A 20837-nucleotide genomic window follows, 5' to 3' on the forward strand; every position below is an offset into this window, starting at 1 on the left:
ACACCTGTTGCAGATATTTGTGGTCGATAATCTGGAAGTCGTTTGATACTTACCAGAAGTAAATCTTGTATTTCTTACTGATGGTTCGGCGGTCTTTAACGGCGAGGTCAGACACATACAGGAAGGTCTGGAACAAGGATGAGGATTATTTAGACTGATAATCAGGTGTGTGCTGTCAAATCAGCGACTGGTGGCTTAATGCGTCCAATACAAGACGCTTGCTGTGTTTATCACACATACCTTGGCATGGATTACGTTTTTATCGCTCTCCATTTCTGGGATGCCATCAAAATCGCTCTCTTCATCCGCAGAGCTGTCGGAATATGCTCGGGGGCGGGGGATGGGCGGAGCAGATTTTCCCGACCTCTTGCGGGACTCATCTACGGTTTTGGAGAGAAGAGTAGAGGGGTTAAAAGGAAAGGTGGGGAGAGAGAGAAAATATAGGGGGAGAGGACAAGAAGGAGAGAGGGGGAGACAGTGATAAAATTGGAGGAGGAACAGAGAGAGAGCGAAATAATGGGGGAGAGGAGGAGAGAGCAAGAGGTAGAGAGAAGAAAAGAGGTAAAGACCGTGACAAAATAAGAAAGAGGGAGAGAGAATGAGAGAGAGAGAGAGAGAGAGAGAGAAGGAGGACAGAGAGAGAATGGGGGAGAGGGAGAGAGTGTGAAATAAGGAAGAAAAAAAAAAGAGAGAAAACACGGGAGAGAGAGAGAGAGAGAATAGGGGAGAAGGAGTACGTGAAGGAGAGAAAGAGAATGGGGGACAAGGAGCGAGAGTGTGGGAAGAAAAGAAAAGGAAGGAAGGAAGGGGGAGAGAGAGAGAGAGAGAGAGAGAGAGAGAGAGAGAGAGAGAGAGAGAGAGAGAGAGAGAGAAATTGAAAGAAGGAATAGGGGGAAGAGAGAGAGTGTAAGAAAAGTGAAGAGAGAGAGAGAGTAGGAAAGAAAGAATGAGAGGGAGAGAGAGTGCGGAAAAGGGGGAGTGATAGAAAAAGAGACAGAATGGGGTACAGGGAATTAGCACATGGTAAGGGAGGGAAGAGAGAGAATGGGGGAGACAGAGGGAGAGAGTGTGAAAAAGAGAAAGAAAGGGGAGGAAAGAGAGAGAGAGATTTAAAAGAGGAATGGGGGGGGGGAGAGAGAGTGTGTGTGTGTGTGAGTGAGTGAGTGAGTGAGAGAGAGAGAGAGAGAGAGAGAAGGAAAGAAAAATGAGGGGGTAAGAGAGTGCAGGAAGGGGGGGGGGGGATAGAAAGGGAAATAGAATGGGGGGGGGTGAGCACATAGGAAGGGGTGGAAGAGAGAGGAGGTGGGGAGAAAGATAATCGGGAGACAACAGAATGCGGGAAGAAGGGAGAGAGACAGAAAGAGAAAGAAAGAATGGGGGGAGGAGAGAGAAGAGAAGGGAAGGATGGTGATAAAATAAGAAAGATGAGGAGGAAATGAGAGAGGGAATGAAACTGGAACAGAGAGAGGGTTTGAGAGAATGGGAAGTGGGAAGAAAGAGATAAAAGGGGGGGGGGGGGAGATGGGAAAGAGAAATACTGTACATAAATAAGAGTGGGGAAAGGAAGGGGGGGGCAAAGAGTATAAGGGAAATGGGGAAGACAGAGAGAATAGGAAGGGGGAAGGAGATACATTATGTAGGGTAGGGAAGAGAGAGTGGAAAGGGGTGGGGGGGGGGGCAGAGAGGAATAATGGGAAAGAGGAGAAAGAGAGAGGAAAGGGGAAGAGAGAAACAAAGAGAGAGAGGGGATGGGAAGAGGTGAGGGAAAGAGGGAAGAATTCAAATGTGGGAGGGGGAGAGGAACAGAGAGAGAGGGGGAGAGACACACAGATGGGGAGAGGGACAGAGAGAGAGAGAGAGAGAGAGAGAGAGGGGGAGAGAGAGAGGGGAGAGACACACAGATGGGGAGGGGGGGAGGGACAGAGAGAGAGGGAGAGAGACACACAGATGTGGAGGGGGGAGAGGGACAGAGAGAGGGGGAGAGACACACAGATGGGGATGGGGAGAGGGACAGGGAGAGACACACAGATGGGGAGGGGGGGAGAGGGACAGAGAGAGAGGGGGAGACACACAGATGGGGAGGGGGGAGAGGGACAGAGAGAGAGAGAGGGGGAGACAAACAGATGGGGATGGGGGAAGAGGGACAGAGAGAGAGAGACACAGATGGGGAGGGGGAGAGGGACAGAGAGAGAGGGGGAGAGACACAGATGGGGAGGGGGGAGAGGGACAGAGAGAGAGGGGGAGACACAGAGATGGGGAGGGGGGGAGAGGGACAGAGAGAGAGGGGGAGAGACACAGATGGGGAGGAGGGAGAGGGACAGAGAGAGAGAGGGGGAGACACACAGATGTGGAGGGGGGAGAGGGATAGAGAGAGAGGGGAAGACACACAGATGGGGAGGGGGAGAGGGACAGAGAGAGAGGGGGAGACACACAGATGGGGAGGGGGGAGAGGGATAGAGAGAGAGGGGAAGACACACAGATGGGGAGGGGGAGAGGGACAGAGAGAGAGGGGGAGACACACAGAAGGGGGAGAAGGATATAAGAGAGTGGACAGCAGAGGGGTCGGGTACACATATCGACATAGGAAGAGACAGACAGAAGGGGAAGGAGAGCAGAGGATAAGCGTGAAATAAATGACAATGAAGTGTATTTAGCAATCACATTTAGTATTAGTGACGGTGACAAGACTTGTCCTACCTATAGCCCCATAGCTGCTGCCCTCTGGGGTGCTGGTAGTGATGGGGTGAGAGGCCGCCACCGTTCCTTCACCTGCAAGCACAATGTATCCCGTTAATGTCCATGAAATCAGCCGAGAACCACCTACATTATAAGGCAACTTTCACCCCTTTATAAGAACTGTGATCAGAGACATGCCAAGGATTAGTATGGGGGATAGAAGGGCCAGTAATCTGCTACAGGCAGGAAATAGCTTTAAAAAAAAATGCAATAAAATAGCAACAAATACAAACCAGAAATAAAGAATACAGCAAACGTATGCGAAGAAAAACAGGTCTGTAGTACCACTTTTGACCATCAGGTGGCAACAAGATCCCTTCTACTGCCCATAACCACACCATTATAAGGCAACCTTCACTCGTATAAATTCTAGATGCAGCGTTTCGTGATTCAGCGATCAGCGAAAATCATTCTGCATTCATCTCTATGACTACAAATCGCTGAAAAGAGAGCAGTTTGTAGCAATGCTGTAGCACTAGTTTAGCTCACGTATGTCAAACACAAGGCCTGCGGGCGGAATCCAGCCCACCAGCCTTGTCATGTGGCCCAGTTTTGCAGCCAGAACGTGGCGGAACTCTACTCCACCGCCTCCAGCTCACACTTTCCGCTCCCCACCTTCTGTGTTTACAAGGGACAGCTTTACTCTCAGCAGCTCCCGGATCTAACAGATCCCCACACACACACTCATGGCGGGGCACGGCCTGGACAGATCTCTGGAATCTGAGCGAGAGAACGATCTTCCTGCAAGACGAAGCAGAGCCGCCTACACAGGTCCGCACTAGAGCCAGGCCAGGTAGGAGAGAGTAGAGATGCTAGGAAGCTTTGGGGGGAGGGCAGTTGCACACTGTGCAAAATGCACCCTTAAACCCTGCTCTCTGTACATAGCATACTCCTGAACTTTGCACTCTGTACGTAACCCACTCTTCAACTCTGCACTCTGTACGTAACGCACTCCTGAACTATGCACTCTGTACATAGCATACTCCTGAGCATGCTGGGACTGTGACGTCATAAGCAGCCTATATAAATAGTTGCGCACCGCACACCCAGCATTACAGCAAGAGGGAGCGTCGAGTCAACATCGAAGAAAAGAAGAGGGAAGAAGGCGACGAGGAAGACCGGCTGCCTGCCGCTAGTAAAAGAGCTTTAAAGAAGATAGCAGCAGCCAGCCCCCGAAGAAGGTGCCGGAGAGCGGGAGAAGAACCGGGGAGCGCGGAGACGACACCGGAGAGCAGAAGAAGAGAACGAAGCAGACAAAAGACGACTCCCAAAGTCAGAAGAAGACCCCCGGAGAGCGGAGAAGTCAGAGGAAGACCCCCGGAGAGCGGAGAAGTCGGAAGAAGACCCCCGGAGAGCGGAAAAGTCGCAAGAAGACCCCCGGAGCTGACTAATAAATGATTTTAAAAACCTGAGTTGTGTGTTTATTTTTTTGACACTTTTCCTCCAGGTGAATGGGTAGGGGTACGATGTACCCCATACTCATTCACCTAGGGTGGGGGGCCGGTATCTGGGGGCCCCCTTAACAAAGGGGGCTCCCGGATTCCGATAAGCCCCTTGCCCACAGACCCCGACAACCAACGGCCAGGGTTGTCGGGAAGAGGCCCTGTCCTTATCAACATGGGATAGGGTGCTTTGAGGTGGGGGAGCTGCAGGGCACCCCCCTGCCCAAAAGCACCCACCCCCCCCCAACCCATGTTGAGGGCATGCGGCCTGGTACGGCTCAGGAGGGGGGGGGCGCATGCTCGTCCCCACTCCTTTCCTGACCGGCCGGCGTGCTCGACTACGGGTCTGGTATGGACTTTGGGGGAACCCCATGCCGTTTTTTCGGCATAGGGGGCTTCTCCTTACAATCCATACCAGACCTAAGGGCCTGGTATGCTCCTGGAGGGGAACCCATGCCGTTTTTTTATTTAAAATTTGGCGTGGAGTTCCCCCTCATGATTCATACCAAACACAGCATCTAGAATTGGCGGGAATCCAACTCGGATCCCCATCGCTTCTATGTCACGCTCGCTGGAATGTGCTTTTCCTATTGCAGCGAGTGCGAGATGTTGGCACCCTGTCGCCGAGAATCAGCGCAATGCGGTCGTGCTGAACACATTCTTGTGGACAGGTACTGTATGTCATGTAATCCTTAATGCTGCACTCTGTACCTAGCGCACCCCGTGTACAACCGGCACTTTGAAGGCAACCAAACTGCTGATGCGGCCTGCGATTAAATTGAGTTTGACCCCCCCTGATTTAACTTGTAGCAGCAACATATCGCTGGAAGTGAACACGCTGGCTATAAATCACTGTCGATCCCCAGCATCAGTGATTTGTAGAAGCAATTGACACAGACTTAACTGAGATTGGGGACATGCCAAGGATCGAAATGCAGGAATAAAAGGGCCTGCAATCTATTATAGCTTTCAAATATAGAAACAAAGTCAAAGTAGAAAAAAATAATACAGCAGAAGTGCGCAAAGAAAAAACAGGTGTCCGCTCCACCCTCCCTCCCCGAAAAGGTGCCAAATGTGGCACCGGAGGGGGGGAGGAGTCAGATAAGTGGAAGTTCCACTTTTGGGTGGACCTGCGCTTTATTTTTATTTTTTTAACAGAATCAGTTTAATATTACACAGAAATCAGGAGTACCTTCATCCGGACTGGCCGCCAAGTCGTGCCCCTTCGACTGCCCCCTGTAAGAAAGGGAAATATAGACTGATATACAAGATATAAAATATTATGGAAATAAAAGATGATATACAAGATATAAGATAGTATAGAAATAAAAAATGGTATATAAGATATAAAATGGTATAGAAATTAAAAATGGTATATAACGTATAAAATAGTATAGAGATAAAAAAAAAAAGGTATACAATATATAAAATAGTATAGAAATAAAAATGTATATACAAGATATAAAATAGCATAGAAATAAAAATGATATACAAGATATAAAATAGAATAGAAAAAAAACAAAGTACACCAAGTCCTTTTATAATGTAATCATTCATCAGGGAACTCAATGGAGCCCACGGATAACACCAGCTTGGGTCAGTAAACCATATCATATACTGTATATACTCGAATATAAGCCGAGGCACCTAATTTTACCACCAAAAAATGGGAAAACGTATTGACTCGAGTATTAGCCTAGGGTGTCCATCTGCATGCCTCACTTTGCCTCACTGTGTCTATGTGCATGCCTCACTGTGTTCATGTCCATGCCTCACTGTGCCCATGCCTCACTGTGTCCATGCCTCACTGTTCCCCTTGCCTCACTGTGTCCATGCCTCACTGTGCCCCTGCCTCACTGTTCCCCTTGCCTCACTGTGTCCATGCCTCACTGTGTCCATCCCTCACTGTGCCCATGACTAGACTGACGTTTAACATGGGAGTCTATGGAAGGGGTGCCCGGCTTTGAAAAATCGGTGCTCCCCAGCCGTAGGTCCCCCAGACAACAAATTTTGCACCCTTGTAGAAGAGAAATAAGGCTACATATGCGCCAAGTTCTGGGTCCAGGGGATCTACGACCGGCTGGTACCGGGTCCACAAATTCACCAGAGAAATTACCGTTTAACATGGGAGTCTATGGAAGGGGTGCCCGGCTTTGAAAAAAACGGTGCTCCCCCGGACAACAAGCTTTGCACACTTGTAGAGGAAGAGGGGGGCTACATGTGTGCCAAGTTTGGGGTCCAGGGGACCTACGGCCTGCCCGGTACCGGGTCCCCAAATCCAGGAGATCAGGCGCAAAAAGGTGACTCGAGTATAAGCCGAGAGGGGCATTTTCAGCACCAAAAGAATGGGCTGAAAAACTCGGCTTATACTCGAGTGTAAACGGTACATATTATGAGGAGTATAATTGAAGAGCGATATATCCTGCAAAACTGTATGTACATTCAATGTGTGTGAATGAGGGCAAAGTTGAATGCTACTAGTCTATTTTCTCTCTATGTTCTTCATTCATACAGAATTATAGCTAGATTCAGAAAGAGTTAGGCCGGGTTATCTGTAGATAAGCCGACCTAACTCAGAATCTACGCCGACTTATGTATAAGCGTATGCTCAAACAGAGATACGCTTAAACATATCTAAGATAGGACGGCTTGCGCCGTCGTATCTTAGATTGCAATATTTCGGATGGCCGCTAGGTGGCGCTTCCATTGCGGTCGGCGTAGAATATGTAAATGAGGAGATACGCGATTCACGAACGTACGCCCGGCCGACGCAGTACTTTTACGCCGCTTATGTTAGAGCTAGGCTCTAGTGGAATAGTAATGTCAAGTATGGCCGCCGTTCCCGCGTCGAAATTCAAAATTTTTACGTCGTTTGCGTAAGTCGTCCGCGAATCGGGATTTACGTCGTTTACGTCCACGTCAAAATCAATAGGCCCGTGCGGCGTACTTAGCCGCAATGCACACTGGGAAATGTAGTCGCCCGGCGCATGCGCAGTAACAAAAAAACGTAAGGTCAAGCCTGATTAGCATTAAACACGCCCCCCTTCCACACATTTGAATTCGGCGCCCTTACGCCCGCCCGCTTTAGGCTACGCCGCCGTATATTAGCAGGCAAGTACATTGAGAATCATGTACTTGCCTAGCTAACTTACGGAGGCGTAGCCTAAACAGGCTAAGCTACGCCGCCGCAAGTTTGCACGGATGTACCTGAATCTACCTATAAGAGTGAATCAGGAAAATACCACTTTGTGCCCACTAGATGGAGCTGATGATTTTAGCAAATACTATTAGGTAGATTCAGGTACATGGGTGCAAACTTGCGGCGGCGTAGCTTAGCCTGTTTAGGCTACGCCGCCGTAAGTTAGCTAGGCAAGTACATGATTCTCAATGTACTTGCCTGCTAATATACGGCGGCGTCGCCTAAAGCGGGCGGGCGTAAGGGCGCCGAATTCAAATGTCTTGGAGGGGGGTGTGTTTAATGGTAATGAGGCTTGACCTCACGTTTTTTACGTTTTTTACTTAATGCGCATGCGCCGGGCGCCTACATTTCCCAGGGTGCATTGCGGCTAAGTACGCCGCACGGGCCTATTGATTTCGACGTGGACGTAAACAACGTAAATCCCGATTCGCGGACGACTTACGCAAACGACGTAAAAATTTGAATCTCGCGGCGGGAACGGCGGCCATACTTTAACATTGTTATTCCACCTAATAGATGGAATAACTTTCGGCCTGCTAATGCCTTACGGAAACGGCGTAAATCTACTGCGGCGGCCGGGCGTACATTTGTGAATCGGCGTATCAACTCATTTACATATTCTACGCCGACCGCAATGGAAGCGCCACCTAGCGGCCATCCAAAATATTGCAATCTAAGATAGGACGGCGCAAGCCGTCGTATCTTAGATATGTTTAAGTGTATCTCTGTTTGAGCATACGCTTAAACATAAGTCGGCGTAGATTCCGAGTTAGGCCGGCTTATCTGTAGATAAGCCGGCCTAACTCTTTGTGAATCTACCTATATATATATATATATACTCCATCCAATGACCTGATTCACGCTATGAAGAACTTTCAGGCTGGGTTCACACCATCGCCGTATGCGGCTCACAGCAGGAATCCGGTGCATCCTGGTTCGCTGTTTCAGGTCTGATTTCAGCCCGAATTTTAGGCTGAATTCGGACCTGAAATGGACCAAAAGACGCACCGGACCCGCTACGGAGATATGTGAACCGGCTCCATAGAGAGCCGGTCAAAATCTTCTGCTATTACGAATTGGATGCGCATCTAAATTCCCAATGGTGCGAACCCGGCCTCAACATGGAGAGAAAACAGCGGGGGAATGGACTTTCCTACAATGATAGAAATGTGTTGATTTGATAAAAGTTCTCAGTCCCGCCCCTTGGAGTTTCCTCCGCAGTGGAAAACGAACGCCGATCTGACCCGCTAACGATTACAAAATGGAACGAATGTTCCTAAAATTTTAATTTCGCAGCGTGATTTTACAAGAGAGACGATTATGGGGAAGACGGAATGACCTACCTGAAGTGGTGGATGAAGAAGACCAGGAAAGCTCCGAGATAGAAGATGAAGAAGAAGAGGAGGCACAGCAGTGTGGCGTGGAGATACACCGAGCCTGAGGGGGAAAGAAGGAGAACGTTTCCTCACCTCACCAACTAACACAATTGTCATTATTACTACAATCATCTATAAGAGAACACCGATAACCCGACACCTGATCTGTGCTTCATGATGAGGAAGATCGCAAACAATGTATCAATGTATGTCATCAATATATCTCTAACAGAACACTGATAATGAGACCTGATCTGTGCTTTATGATGAGGAAGATCGCAACAACGTTTCAATGTATGTCATCAATATATCTCTAGCAGGACACTGATAACCCGACACCTGATCTGTGCTTCATGATGGGGAAGATCGCAACAACGTTTCAATGTATGTCATCAATATATCTCTAACAGAACACTGATAATGAGACCTGATCTGTGCTTCATGATGAGGAAGATCGCAACAACGTTTCAATGTATGTCATCAATATATCTCTAACAGAACACCGATAACCCGACACCTGATCTGTGCTTCATGATGGGGAAGATCGCAACAACGCGTCAATGTATGTCATCAATATATCTCTAACAGAACACTGATAGCCCGACACCTGATCTGTGCTTCATGATGGGGAAGATCGCAACAACGCGTCAATGTATGTCATCAATATATCTCTAACAGAACACTGATAACCCGACACCTGATCTGTGCTTCATGATGAGGAAGATCGCAACAATGTATCAATGTATGTCATCTATATATCTCTAACAGAACACTGATAACCCGACACCTGATCTGTGCTTCATGATGGGGAAGATCGCAACAACGCGTCAATGTATGTCATCAATATATCTCTAACAGAACACCGATAACCCGACACCTGATCTGTGCTTCATGATGGGGAAGATCGCAACAACGCATCAATGTATGTCATCAATATATCTCTAACAGAACACCGATAACCCGACACCTGATCTGTGCTTCATGATGGGGAAGATCGCAACAACGCGTCAATGTATGTCATCAATATATCTCTAACAGAACACTGATAGCCCGACACCTGATCTGTGCTTCATGATGGGGAAGATCGCAACAACGCGTCAATGTATGTCATCAATATATCTCTTACAGAACACTGATAGCCCGACACCTGATCTGTGCTTCATGATGGGGAAGATCGCAACAACGCGTCAATGTATGTCATCAATATATCTCTAACAGAACACCGATAACCCGACACCTGATCTGTGCTTCATGATGGGGAAGATCGCAACAACGCGTCAATGTATGTCATCAATATATCTCTAACAGAACACCGATAACCCGACACCTGATCTGTGCTTCATGATGGGGAAGATCGCAACAACGCGTCAATGTATGTCATCAATATATCTCTAACAGAACACTGATAGCCCGACACCTGATCTGTGCTTCATGATGGGGAAGATCGCAACAACGCGTCAATGTATGTCATCAATATATCTCTAACAGAACACTGATAACCCGACACCTGATCTGTGCTTCATGATGGGGAAGATCGCAACAACGCGTCAATGTATGTCATCAATATATCTCTAACAGAACACCGATAACCCGACACCTGATCTGTGCTTCATGATGGGGAAGATCGCAACAACGCGTCAATGTATGTCATCAATATATCTCTAACAGAACACTGATAGCCCGACACCTGATCTGTGCTTCATGATGGGGAAGATCGCAACAACGCGTCAATGTATGTCATCAATATATCTCTAACAGAACACCGATAACCCGACACCTGATCTGTGCTTCATGATGGGGAAGATCGCAACAACGCGTCAATGTATGTCATCAATATATCTCTAACAGAACACTGATAGCCCGACACCTGATCTGTGCTTCATGATGGGGAAGATCGCAACAACGCGTCAATGTATGTCATCAATATATCTCTAACAGAACACCGATAACCCAACACCTGATCTGTGCTTCATGATGGGGAAGATCGCAACAACGCGTCAATGTATGTCATCAATATATCTCTAACAGAACACTGATAGCCCGACACCTGATCTCTGCTTCATGATGAGGAAGATCGCAACAATGTATGTCATCTATATATCTCTAACAGAACACCGATAACCCGACACCTGATCTGTGCTTCATGATGGGGAAGATCGCAACAACGCGTCAATGTATGTCATCAATATATCTCTAACAGAACACCGATAACCCAACACCTGATCTGTGCTTCATGATGGGGAAGATCGCAACAACGCGTCAATGTATGTCATCAATATATCTCTAACAGAACACTGATAGCCCGACACCTGATCTCTGCTTCATGATGAGGAAGATCGCAACAATGTATGTCATCTATATATCTCTAACAGAACACCGATAACCCGACACCTGATCTGTGCTTCATGATGGGGAAGATCGCAACAATGTATCAATGTATGTCATCAATATATCTCTAACAGAACACCGATAACCCGACACCTGATCTGTGCTTCATGATGGGGAAGATCGCAACAACGCGTCAATGTATGTCATCAATATATCTCTAACAGAACACCGATAACCTGACACCTGATCTGTGCTTCATGATGAGGAAGATCTCAACAATGTATCAATATATGTCATCTATAGCAGAAAACTGATAACCCGTCACCTGATGTCTGCCTTATAGTTAGTCAGGTTGAAAAAAAGACACAAGTTCATCTACTTCAACCATAAAAACCATGGGGAAGATCACAACAATGTATCAATGTACGACGTCATTTAGAGCAATGCACACTGGGATATTTTACGGACGGCGCATGCGCCGTTCAACTAAAAACGTAAAAAAACGCGGGGTCAACATAAATTTAAATAAAACACGCCCCCTACATCCCCATTTGAATTACGCGGCCTTACGCTGCAACAGATACTTTACGCCGTAACTAAGGGCGCAAGTTCTTTCTGAATAAAGAACTCGCGGCCAAAGTTAGAGCGGCGTAACGTATCTCCGATACGTTACGCCGGCCGGACAGATACGCGGAGGTATCTGAATCCGGCCCACAGAGCCTGTGATTAGGGAATATGTCTGTAAGCTCCTCCGTGTCTATAGGGGGCGGTACGCATGCCTGGGTTTGCTGCCCTAATATAAAAAGCCTCCGTAGATTCTACCTGTATCTTCTGCTCCACCTAGTGGCCAAAATGCGGTATAGTCTTTTCATTGAAGTATTTTAGAATAAATACAGGACATTCCATTCAACTTGGACGAATGCTTCTGACATTCGTGCAACAAATGTTTTCTAAGGAGACACCTAAAGTAATTCAGCACTCTGCAGCCTTGGGCCCAACCGATCTCAGCGGAGAGCGTGGGCAGAACCATCCCTGTGCCAGCCGTCATACATTGGCCCCTCACATTCAACATGGAGGCTTCATCTCTTACCATTAATGGACGGAGTGACGGTGACTTCGATGTGCTTCACGCGTTTCAAGTTCCAGGTGTGATTTCCTGTCCGGCAGAGAAGAAAACAGCGATTATAAAGTGTGTGTGAGTATGGATGTACCGCAATGCATAACGAAATTGAGATTTCACCGCACACTGTGAGCTTCTCACATTAGAAGCTGCAGAGAGAGCATGTCTTATTTCCTGGCCGGAGCACATCCAGCATCATCTAGCTCTTTCCTCCACAGCTTTACTGTCTTTAAATGTGTTCCCTGTTGGTGATTACTAACTGTATGGGGGGGGTAACACGCAGATCCATCTTCCTGCCTAGCAGAAAGACAGATCTCAGTGTCATCCCCTGACAGAACGGGGATCTGCCTTGTTTACTTCGGCAGATCCCCATTCTGTCTCTGCGAGGAACGGTTGCAGGCGGCCGGCGGACATCGAATCTGCCGATTGGCTCCCCTGCTGGCCAATCGGAGCACGCTCCACGGGTGCACGCGCGCCCGCGAATGCTAGTGCACAAATTGTCGTACCGGTACGGCGATTTGCGCAGCCGAGCCGCCTTGACGCAGTACATCTGTGGCAGATGGTTGGCAAGCAGTTAATGAGCTGTATAAAAAAAAAAAAAAAGCTGTACCCAAAAATGGAACCTCCGCTTTTCGAAACCCTCCCCCCCCTCCGGTGTCGCATTTGGCACATTTCAGGGGGGAGCAGATACCTGTACAATACAGGTATTTGCTCCCACTTCCGGGCATAGATACCCGAGCCACCCGCGGGGATCTACCCCACTTCCTTCGTCCCCCCGCTGTCTTCTGGGAGACACACGGGTCCCAGAAGACCGCCGGGACCAGTGAGGACACGCAGGGCGAGTTCCGAATGCGCAGTAGGGAACCAGTAAGTGATGCCGCAAGGCTTTCCCTTACCGAAAATGGCGGCGGCAGCACCCGAGAGCCGAGGGAGAGATCGGCTTCAGGTGCCGACATCCCGGGCGCCCAGGACAGGTAAGTGTCCATATTTTAAAAGTCAGCAGCTGCAGTATTTGTAGCTGCTGACTTAACCACTTAAGCCCCGGACCAATACGCTGTCTAAAGACCCAAGGTGTTTTTACAATTTGTCACTGCGCTGCTTTAACTGGTAATTGCGCAGGTCATGCAATGTTGTACCGAAACAAAATTTGCGTCCTTTTCTTCCCACAAATAGAACTTTCTTTTGATGGTATTTGATTGCCTATGCGATTTTTATTTTTTGCGATATAAACGGAATAGGACCGAAAATTTTGAAAAAAAAATATTTTTCTTATAACAAAAAGTAAAAAATATCGAATAAACTAAATTTTAGTCAAACATTTAGGCCAAAATGTATTCAGCTACATGTCTTTTGTAAAAAAAATCGCAATGAGCGTATATTTATTGGTTTTCGCAAAAATTATAGCGTCTACAAACTAGGGTACATTTTCTGGAATTTACACAACTTTTATTTTATGACTGCCTATCTCATTTCTTGAGGTGCTAAAATAGCAGGGAAGTACAAAACCCCCCCAAATGACCCCATTTTGGAAAGTAGACACCCCAAGGAAACTGCTGAGAGGCATGTTAAGTCCATTGAATATTTTTTTTTTTGTCCCAAGTGATTGAATAATGACAAAAAAAATAAAAAAAATTACAAAAAGTTGTCACTAAATGATATATTGCTCACACATGCCATGGTTATATGTGGAATTGCACCCCAAAATACATTCTGCTGCTTCTCCTGAGTACGGGGATACCACATGTGTGGGACTTTTTGGGAGCCTAGCCGCGTACGGGACCCCAAAAACCAAGCACGGCCTTCAAGATTTCTAAGGGCATACATTTTTGATTTCACTCCTCACTACCTATCATAGTTTTGAAGGCCATAAAATGCCAAGATGGCACACAACCCCCCCAAATGACCCCATTTTGGAAAGAAGACACCCCAAGCTATTTGCTGAGAGGCATGTCGAGTCCATGGAATATTTAATTTTTTTGCCCCAAGTGATTGAATATTGACCAAAAAAAATAAAAAATTACAAAACGTTGTCACTAAATGATATATTTCTCACACATGCCATGGTTATATGTGGAATTGCACCCCAAAATACATTCTGCTGCTTCTCCTGAGTACGGGGATACCACATGTGTGGGACTTTTCGGGAGCCTAGCCGTGTACGGGACCCCGAAAACCAATCACCGCCTTCAGGATTTCTAAGGGTGTAAATTTTTGATTTCACTCCTCACTACCTATCACAGTTTCGAAGGCCATAAAATGCCAAAATAGCACAAAAACCCCCCAAATGACCCAATTTTGGAAAGTAGACACCCCAAGCTATTTTCTGAGAGGGATGTCGAGTCCATGGAATATTTTATATTTTGACACAAGTTGCGGGAATATGATAAACTGATTTTTTTTTGCACAAAGTTGTCACTAAATGATATATTGCTCACACATGCCATGGTTATATGTGGAATTGCACCCCAAAATACATTCTGCTGCTTCTCCTGAGTATGGGGATACCACATGTGTGGGACTTTTTGGGAGCTTAGCCGCGTACGGGACCCCGAAAACCAATCACCACCTTCAAGATTTCTAAGGACATAAATTTTTGATTTCACTCACACAAATCTTGAAGGCGGTGATTGTTTTTTGGGGTCCCGTACGCGGCTAGGCTCCCGAAAAGTCTCACACATGTGGTATCCCCGTACTCAGGAGAAGCAGCAGAATGTATTTTGGGGTGCAATTCCACATATAACCATGGCATGTGTGAGAAATATATCATTTAGTGACAACGTTTTGTAATTTTTTTTTTTTTTTTTGGTCAATATTCAATCACTTGGGACAAAAAAATTAAATATTCCATGGACTTAACATGCCTCTCAGCAAATAGCTTGGGATGTCTTCTTTCCAAAATGGGGTCATTTGGGGGGGTTGTGTGCCATCTTGGCATTTTATGGCCTTCAAAACTATGATTGGTAGTGAGGAGTGAAATCAAAAATGTATGCCCTTAGAAATCTTGAAGGCGGTGATTGGTTTTCGGGGCCCCGTACGTGGCTAGGCTACCAAAAAGTCCCACACATGTGGTATCCCCGTACTCAGGAGAAGCAGCAGAATGTATTTTGGGGTGCAATTCCACATATAACCATGGCATGTGTGAGCAATATATCATTTATGACCCCATTTTGGAAAGAAGACACCCCAAGCTATTTGCTGAGAGGCATGTTAAGTCCATGGAATATTTAATTTTTTTGTCCCAAGTGATTGAATATTGACCAAAAAAAAAAAAAAAAATACAAAACGTTGTCACTAAATGATATATTTCTCACACATGCCATGGTTATATGTGGAATTGCACCCCAAAATACATTCTGCTGCTTCTCCTGAGTACGGGGATACCACATGTGTGAGACTTTTTGGGAGCCTAGCCAAGTACGGGACCCCGAAAACCAATCACCGCCTTCAAGATTTGTGTGAGTGAAATCAAAAATTTATGTCCTTAGAAATCTTGAAGGTGGTGATTGGTTTTCGGGGTCCCGTACGCGGCTAGGCTCCCAAAAAGTCCCACACATGTGGTATCCCCGTACTCAGGAGAAGCAGCAGAATGTATTTTGGGGTGCAATTCCACATATAACCATGGCATGTGTGAGCAATATATCATTTAGTGACAACTTTGTGCAAAAAAAAATCAGTTTATCATATTCCCGCAACTTGTGTCAAAATATAAAATATTCCATGGACTCGACATCCCTCTCAGAAAATAGCTTGGGGTGTCTACTTTCCAAAATGGGGTCATTTGGGGGGTTTTTGTGCTATTTTGGCATTTTATGGCCTTCGAAACTGTGATAGGTAGTGAGGAGTGAAATCAAAAATTTACACCCTTAGAAAGCCTGAAGGCGGTGATTGGTTTTTGGGGTCCCGTACGCGGCTAGGCTCCCGAAAAGTCCCACACATGTGGTATCCCCGTACTCAGGAGAAGCAGCAGAATGTATTTTGGGGTGCAATTCCACATATAGGGGGAGAATGCTTTGCGCGTGGGTGTAAGCGTTACTGGCACTAACTAGCTACCTAGCGGCACCAGCAACACTAATACAGCGATCAGAAAAACGATCGCTTAGTGACGCTGGCAAAAGGGGGGTGAAAGGGTTAACTAGGGGGTGATCAAGGGGTTAAAACCTTTATTGGGGGGGGGTAGGGGGCTATCCTGGACCTAACACTAACTGCCTGTCACACTGACACTAAATGCAGTGATCAGTAAATGATCACTGCTATTTAGTGACAGTGTGACAGGGGGGGGGGGATTGTATGCCTATGTGTACAGGTGTCAGTGTAGTGCTTGTGTACTCACTGTGTGATGTCTCCGCTCCTCCGCCGGACGAATATACCGGCGGGAGGAGCGGTGACATCACTTCCTCCTCTGCCTGTGTTTACAATGCAATACAATGGGAGGAAGCGCATTGGCTGGGGAGCGATCCGGAGGGGGCGGACAAAAACGAACCGCCGCCCCCTCATCTCGGATCGCTCGTGAAGATTACCGACCCGCGGCATGTACCGGGGGGGGGGGTCGATCGGACCACCGACCCCCGTCAAGCAGGGCACGTACAGGTACGTTGATGTGCCTGTCCGTGCCATTCTGCTGACGTAAATGTACATGAGCGGGTCGGGAACTGGTTAAAAAAAATAAAAAAAAATAAACGCTTTACGTTTTTCAAGCTGCAGAGTGCAAGAGGCCTAAAGAATAAAAAAAAAAAAAAACATCAAGCTTTGCCAGGGTTAGTGTTAGGGTCAAGGCTGTGGGTCAAAGGTCAGAATCAGCATATTTTGGGTTGAATTAAAAAAAAAAAGAAAACATTTTAAAATTAGTATCAGTGTTAATGGGCCGGATTCAGACACATCGGCGCATATTTCTGCCAGCGTAGTGCATCTCATATGCGCTAAGCCGACGTAACACAGAGAGGCAAGCACAGTATTCACAAAGCACTGGCTCCCAACGTTGCGCCGGCGTAACGTAAATTCTTCGGCGTAAGCCGGCCCAACTCAAAGTAGGTGGAAGTGGGCGTGATCCATTTAAATGAAGCGTGACCCCATGCAAATGATGGGCCGAACGAACGGCGCAATGTCCCGTGGACGCATCTCAGTGCGCATGCTCAGAATCACGTCGAATATACTCCCTAAGATGCGACGCTCAATGCCTACGACGTGACCGTAACCTACGCCCAGCCCTATTCACGTACTACTACGTAAACGACGTAAAATACGACGCTCCATACCATTAACATGACTTACACCTGCTTTATGAGGCTTAACTTTAGGCCGGACGTACGACTTACGTAAACGGCGTATATCTCTGCGCCAGGCGCAAGTACGTTCGTGAATCGGCGTATCTCCCTCATTTGCATATTTGCAATGATGAGGCCAGCGTAAATATGCGCCCAAGATACGCCAGCGTAGGAAAGTTACGTCGGTCGGAGGAAGCCGATTTTCTGGCGTATCTAGTTCTATGGGCACGGCGCATAGATACGACGGCGCACATTTACACTTACGCGGCGTATCTGTAGATACGTCGGCGTAAGTGCTACGAGAATCCGGGCCATCGCGTCTACAAAATAAGGGATAGATTTATGGCATTTTTATTGATATTTTTTTTTTTTTACTAGTAATGGCGGCGATTTGCGATTTTTTATCGTGACTGCGACATTGCGACGGACACATCGGAAACTTTTGACACCATTTTGGGACCATTGTCATTTATACAGCGATCAGCGCTATAAAAATGCACTGGTTACTGTATAAACGACACTGGCAGGGAAGTAGTTAAACACCAGGGGGCGATTCAAGGGGTTAAGTGTGTCCTGGGGAGTGATTCTAACTGTGTGGGGGCTGGGCTACCACTGACATGACAACAATAACTGCTCCAGATGACAGGGAGCAGTAGATCAGTGTCCTGTCGCTAGGCAGAACAGGGAAATGCCTCGTTTACACTGATATCTCCCAGTTTTGCAGCTCCGCGACACGATCGCGGGCCGCCGGAGGACATAGAGTCTGCGGGAATCGCGGGCGCTGTCACGGAGCAGATCTTCCTGGGCACACCCTTATCACCCCGTGTGGCGCACATTCCCCCTGTTTTGACCCCTGATATTTCACAAAAGCCCACTAATGAGGCTCCTAATTTTTTTTTTTTTAAATAATAATTAAAAATTTTTTTTTTTTAAATATAACAAAATAAAATAATAAAAATAAAAAACGACTGACACCAATCTCTGCCCTATTGGCACAGTTCATTGCTCTACTGACACCATCAGTATATATACACCCACCCATATAGGTTTGAGCTTTGGGGTGCACACACACCCTAATGCATTAGGCTGCGCACCTATGACTATACACCAGCCGTTCTGTACATATGGGCTAGATTCAACATTGAATTACGCCAGCGTATCTATAGATACGCCGCGTAAATTCAAAGCTGCGCCGGCATATCTTCTTTCTGTATTCAGAAAGCAAGATACGCCGACATTAGCCTAAGATACGACTGGCGTAAGTCTCTTACGCCGTCGTATCTTAGGGTGCATATTTACGCTGGCCGCTAGGTGGCGCTTCCGTAGTTTTCGGCGTAGAATATGCAAATGACCTAGATACGCCGATTCACAAATTTACGTACGCCCGGCGCTATTTTTTTACGTCGTTTACGTTAGGCTTTTTCGGCGTAAGGTTGCTCTTGCTATTATGAGGCGTACGCAATGTTAAGTATGGCCGTCGTTCCCGCGTCGAATTCTTAATTTTTTTACGTCGTTTGCGTAAGTCGTTCGCGAATAGGGCTGGACGTAATTTATGTTTATGTCAAAACCAATGACGTTCTTGCGGCGTACTTTGGAGCAATGCACACTGGGAAATTCCACGGACGGCGCATGCGCCGTTCGGGAAAAATGTCAATCACGTCGGGTCACCACTATTTACATAAAACACGCCCCCCCTCATACTCATTTGAATTAGGCGCACTTACGCCGGCCCCATTTACGCTACGCCACTGCAACTTACGGAGCAAGTGCTTTGTGAATAATGCACTTGCCCGTGTAAGTTGCGGCGGCGTAGCGTAAATAACATACGTTACGCCCGCACAAACTTACGGCGGGCTACTTGAATCCAGCCCACAGTTGGCCAAAAAGGGCAAAAAAAGGAATGTCGTCTATGGGCTAGATTCAGTAAGACTTACGACTGGCGTATCAGAAGAGACGCCGTCGTAAGTATCAAAAATGGCCGCGCAAATTTAAGCGTATGCTCAAATTGAGATACGCTTAAATGTTGCTAAGATACGACCGGCGTAAGTCTCTTACGCTGTCGTATCTAAGGGGGCATATTTACGCTGGCCGCTAGGTGGCGCTTCCGCTGATTTCAGCGTAGAACATGCAAATGAGATAGATACGCCGATTCAGAAACGTACGTGCGCCCCGGCGGATTTTTTTACGTCGTTGGCGTAAGGCTTTTTCCGGCGTAAAGTTACTGCTGCTATATGAGGCGTAGCCAATGTTAAGTATGGACGTCGGGACAGCGTCAAATTTTACGTCGTTTGCGTAAGTCGTTCGCGAATAGGGCTTAGCGTAAATTACGTTCACGTCGAAAAGCATTGACTATTTGCGACGTGATTAGGAGCATGCGCACTGGGATACGTTCACGGCCGGCGCATGCGCCGTTCGTTAGAAACGTCATTTACGTGGAGTCATGTTTTATTTACATAAAACACGCCCACCTCTTGACAATTTGAATTTGGCGCGCTTACGCCGGCAGATTTACGCTACGCCGCCGCAACTTACGGAGCAAGTGCTTTGTGAATACTGCACTTGCCTCTCTAAATTGCGGTGGCGTAGCGTAAACAACATACGCTACGCCCGCACAAGATTACGTCGCCCTACCTGAATCTGGCCCTATGTATCCGCCCACTGTCCTGGAATGAGGAATGACCTCTTCTTTGCAGGATAAAAGATGGAATGGTATGGTATGCTCCAATTTCAGTATTGAGGAATAGTGATGCAGTTCCTCACTTTGTCCAGCAGAGCGCAGCATCTTACCGACTGTGGCGGCTGGGATTGACCCTCCGCAGGCATAATCCTCCGGTTTGATGACAAACACGACATAGAATTGTCCTTTAGGGAAGTCCTTCCTCTGGTAGGGGGGGGGGGGGGACGGGACGGGACAAGAAGAACAAATGTCAGCCAATCATCAAACTGAACAAAAAATGATTTCCGTCCTTATAAGACTTTATTCTACAACATAAAAGCTGCCACCAGATAAAAAAAAAAATGGCCTATGCAAATATATACATATATATGACATAGGCGTGCACAGGGAGTGTGCCGGGTGTGCCTGGGCCCCCCCTTATCACTACGTTTCAGGATAGAGTGTGGGGGTGTTTTGTCAGATTTGGTTAGTACTAGAAGGGGGAATTTGGGGGTGTAAGTACTAGAAGGGGGAATTTGGGGGAAGTTAGTGCTAGAAGGGGGAATTTGGGGGTGTTAGTGCTAGAAGGGGGAATTTGGGGGAAATTAGTGCTAGAAGGGGGAATTTGGGGGAAATTAGTGCTAGAAGGGGGAATTTGGGGGTGTAAGTACTAGAAGGGGGAATTTGGGGGAAGTTAGTGCTAGAAGGGGGAATTTGGG

General features: G+C 47.1%; 1 protein-coding gene across 2 annotated transcripts in view; it reads right to left on the reverse strand.

The window, feature by feature from the left end:
- Nucleotides 1-20837, reverse strand: part of SIDT1 (SID1 transmembrane family member 1) — a 128644-nt gene that overhangs the window by 29396 nt on the left and 78411 nt on the right. For both annotated transcript variants that reach the window (XM_040339155.1, XM_040339154.1), the window contains exons 8-14: nt 20250-20343; nt 12172-12237; nt 8721-8814; nt 5371-5414; nt 2698-2769; nt 241-380; nt 54-127 (exon numbers count right to left, since the gene is read on the reverse strand). In XM_040339155.1, coding sequence (XP_040195089.1) covers nt 54-127; nt 241-380; nt 2698-2769; nt 5371-5414; nt 8721-8814; nt 12172-12237; nt 20250-20343 — 584 coding nt within the window. The remainder of the gene's footprint in view (nt 1-53; nt 128-240; nt 381-2697; nt 2770-5370; nt 5415-8720; nt 8815-12171; nt 12238-20249; nt 20344-20837) is intronic.

Source organism: Rana temporaria, chromosome 2 (genome assembly GCF_905171775.1).
Source record: "Rana temporaria chromosome 2, aRanTem1.1, whole genome shotgun sequence".
Classification (NCBI taxonomy): domain Eukaryota; kingdom Metazoa; phylum Chordata; class Amphibia; order Anura; family Ranidae; genus Rana; species Rana temporaria.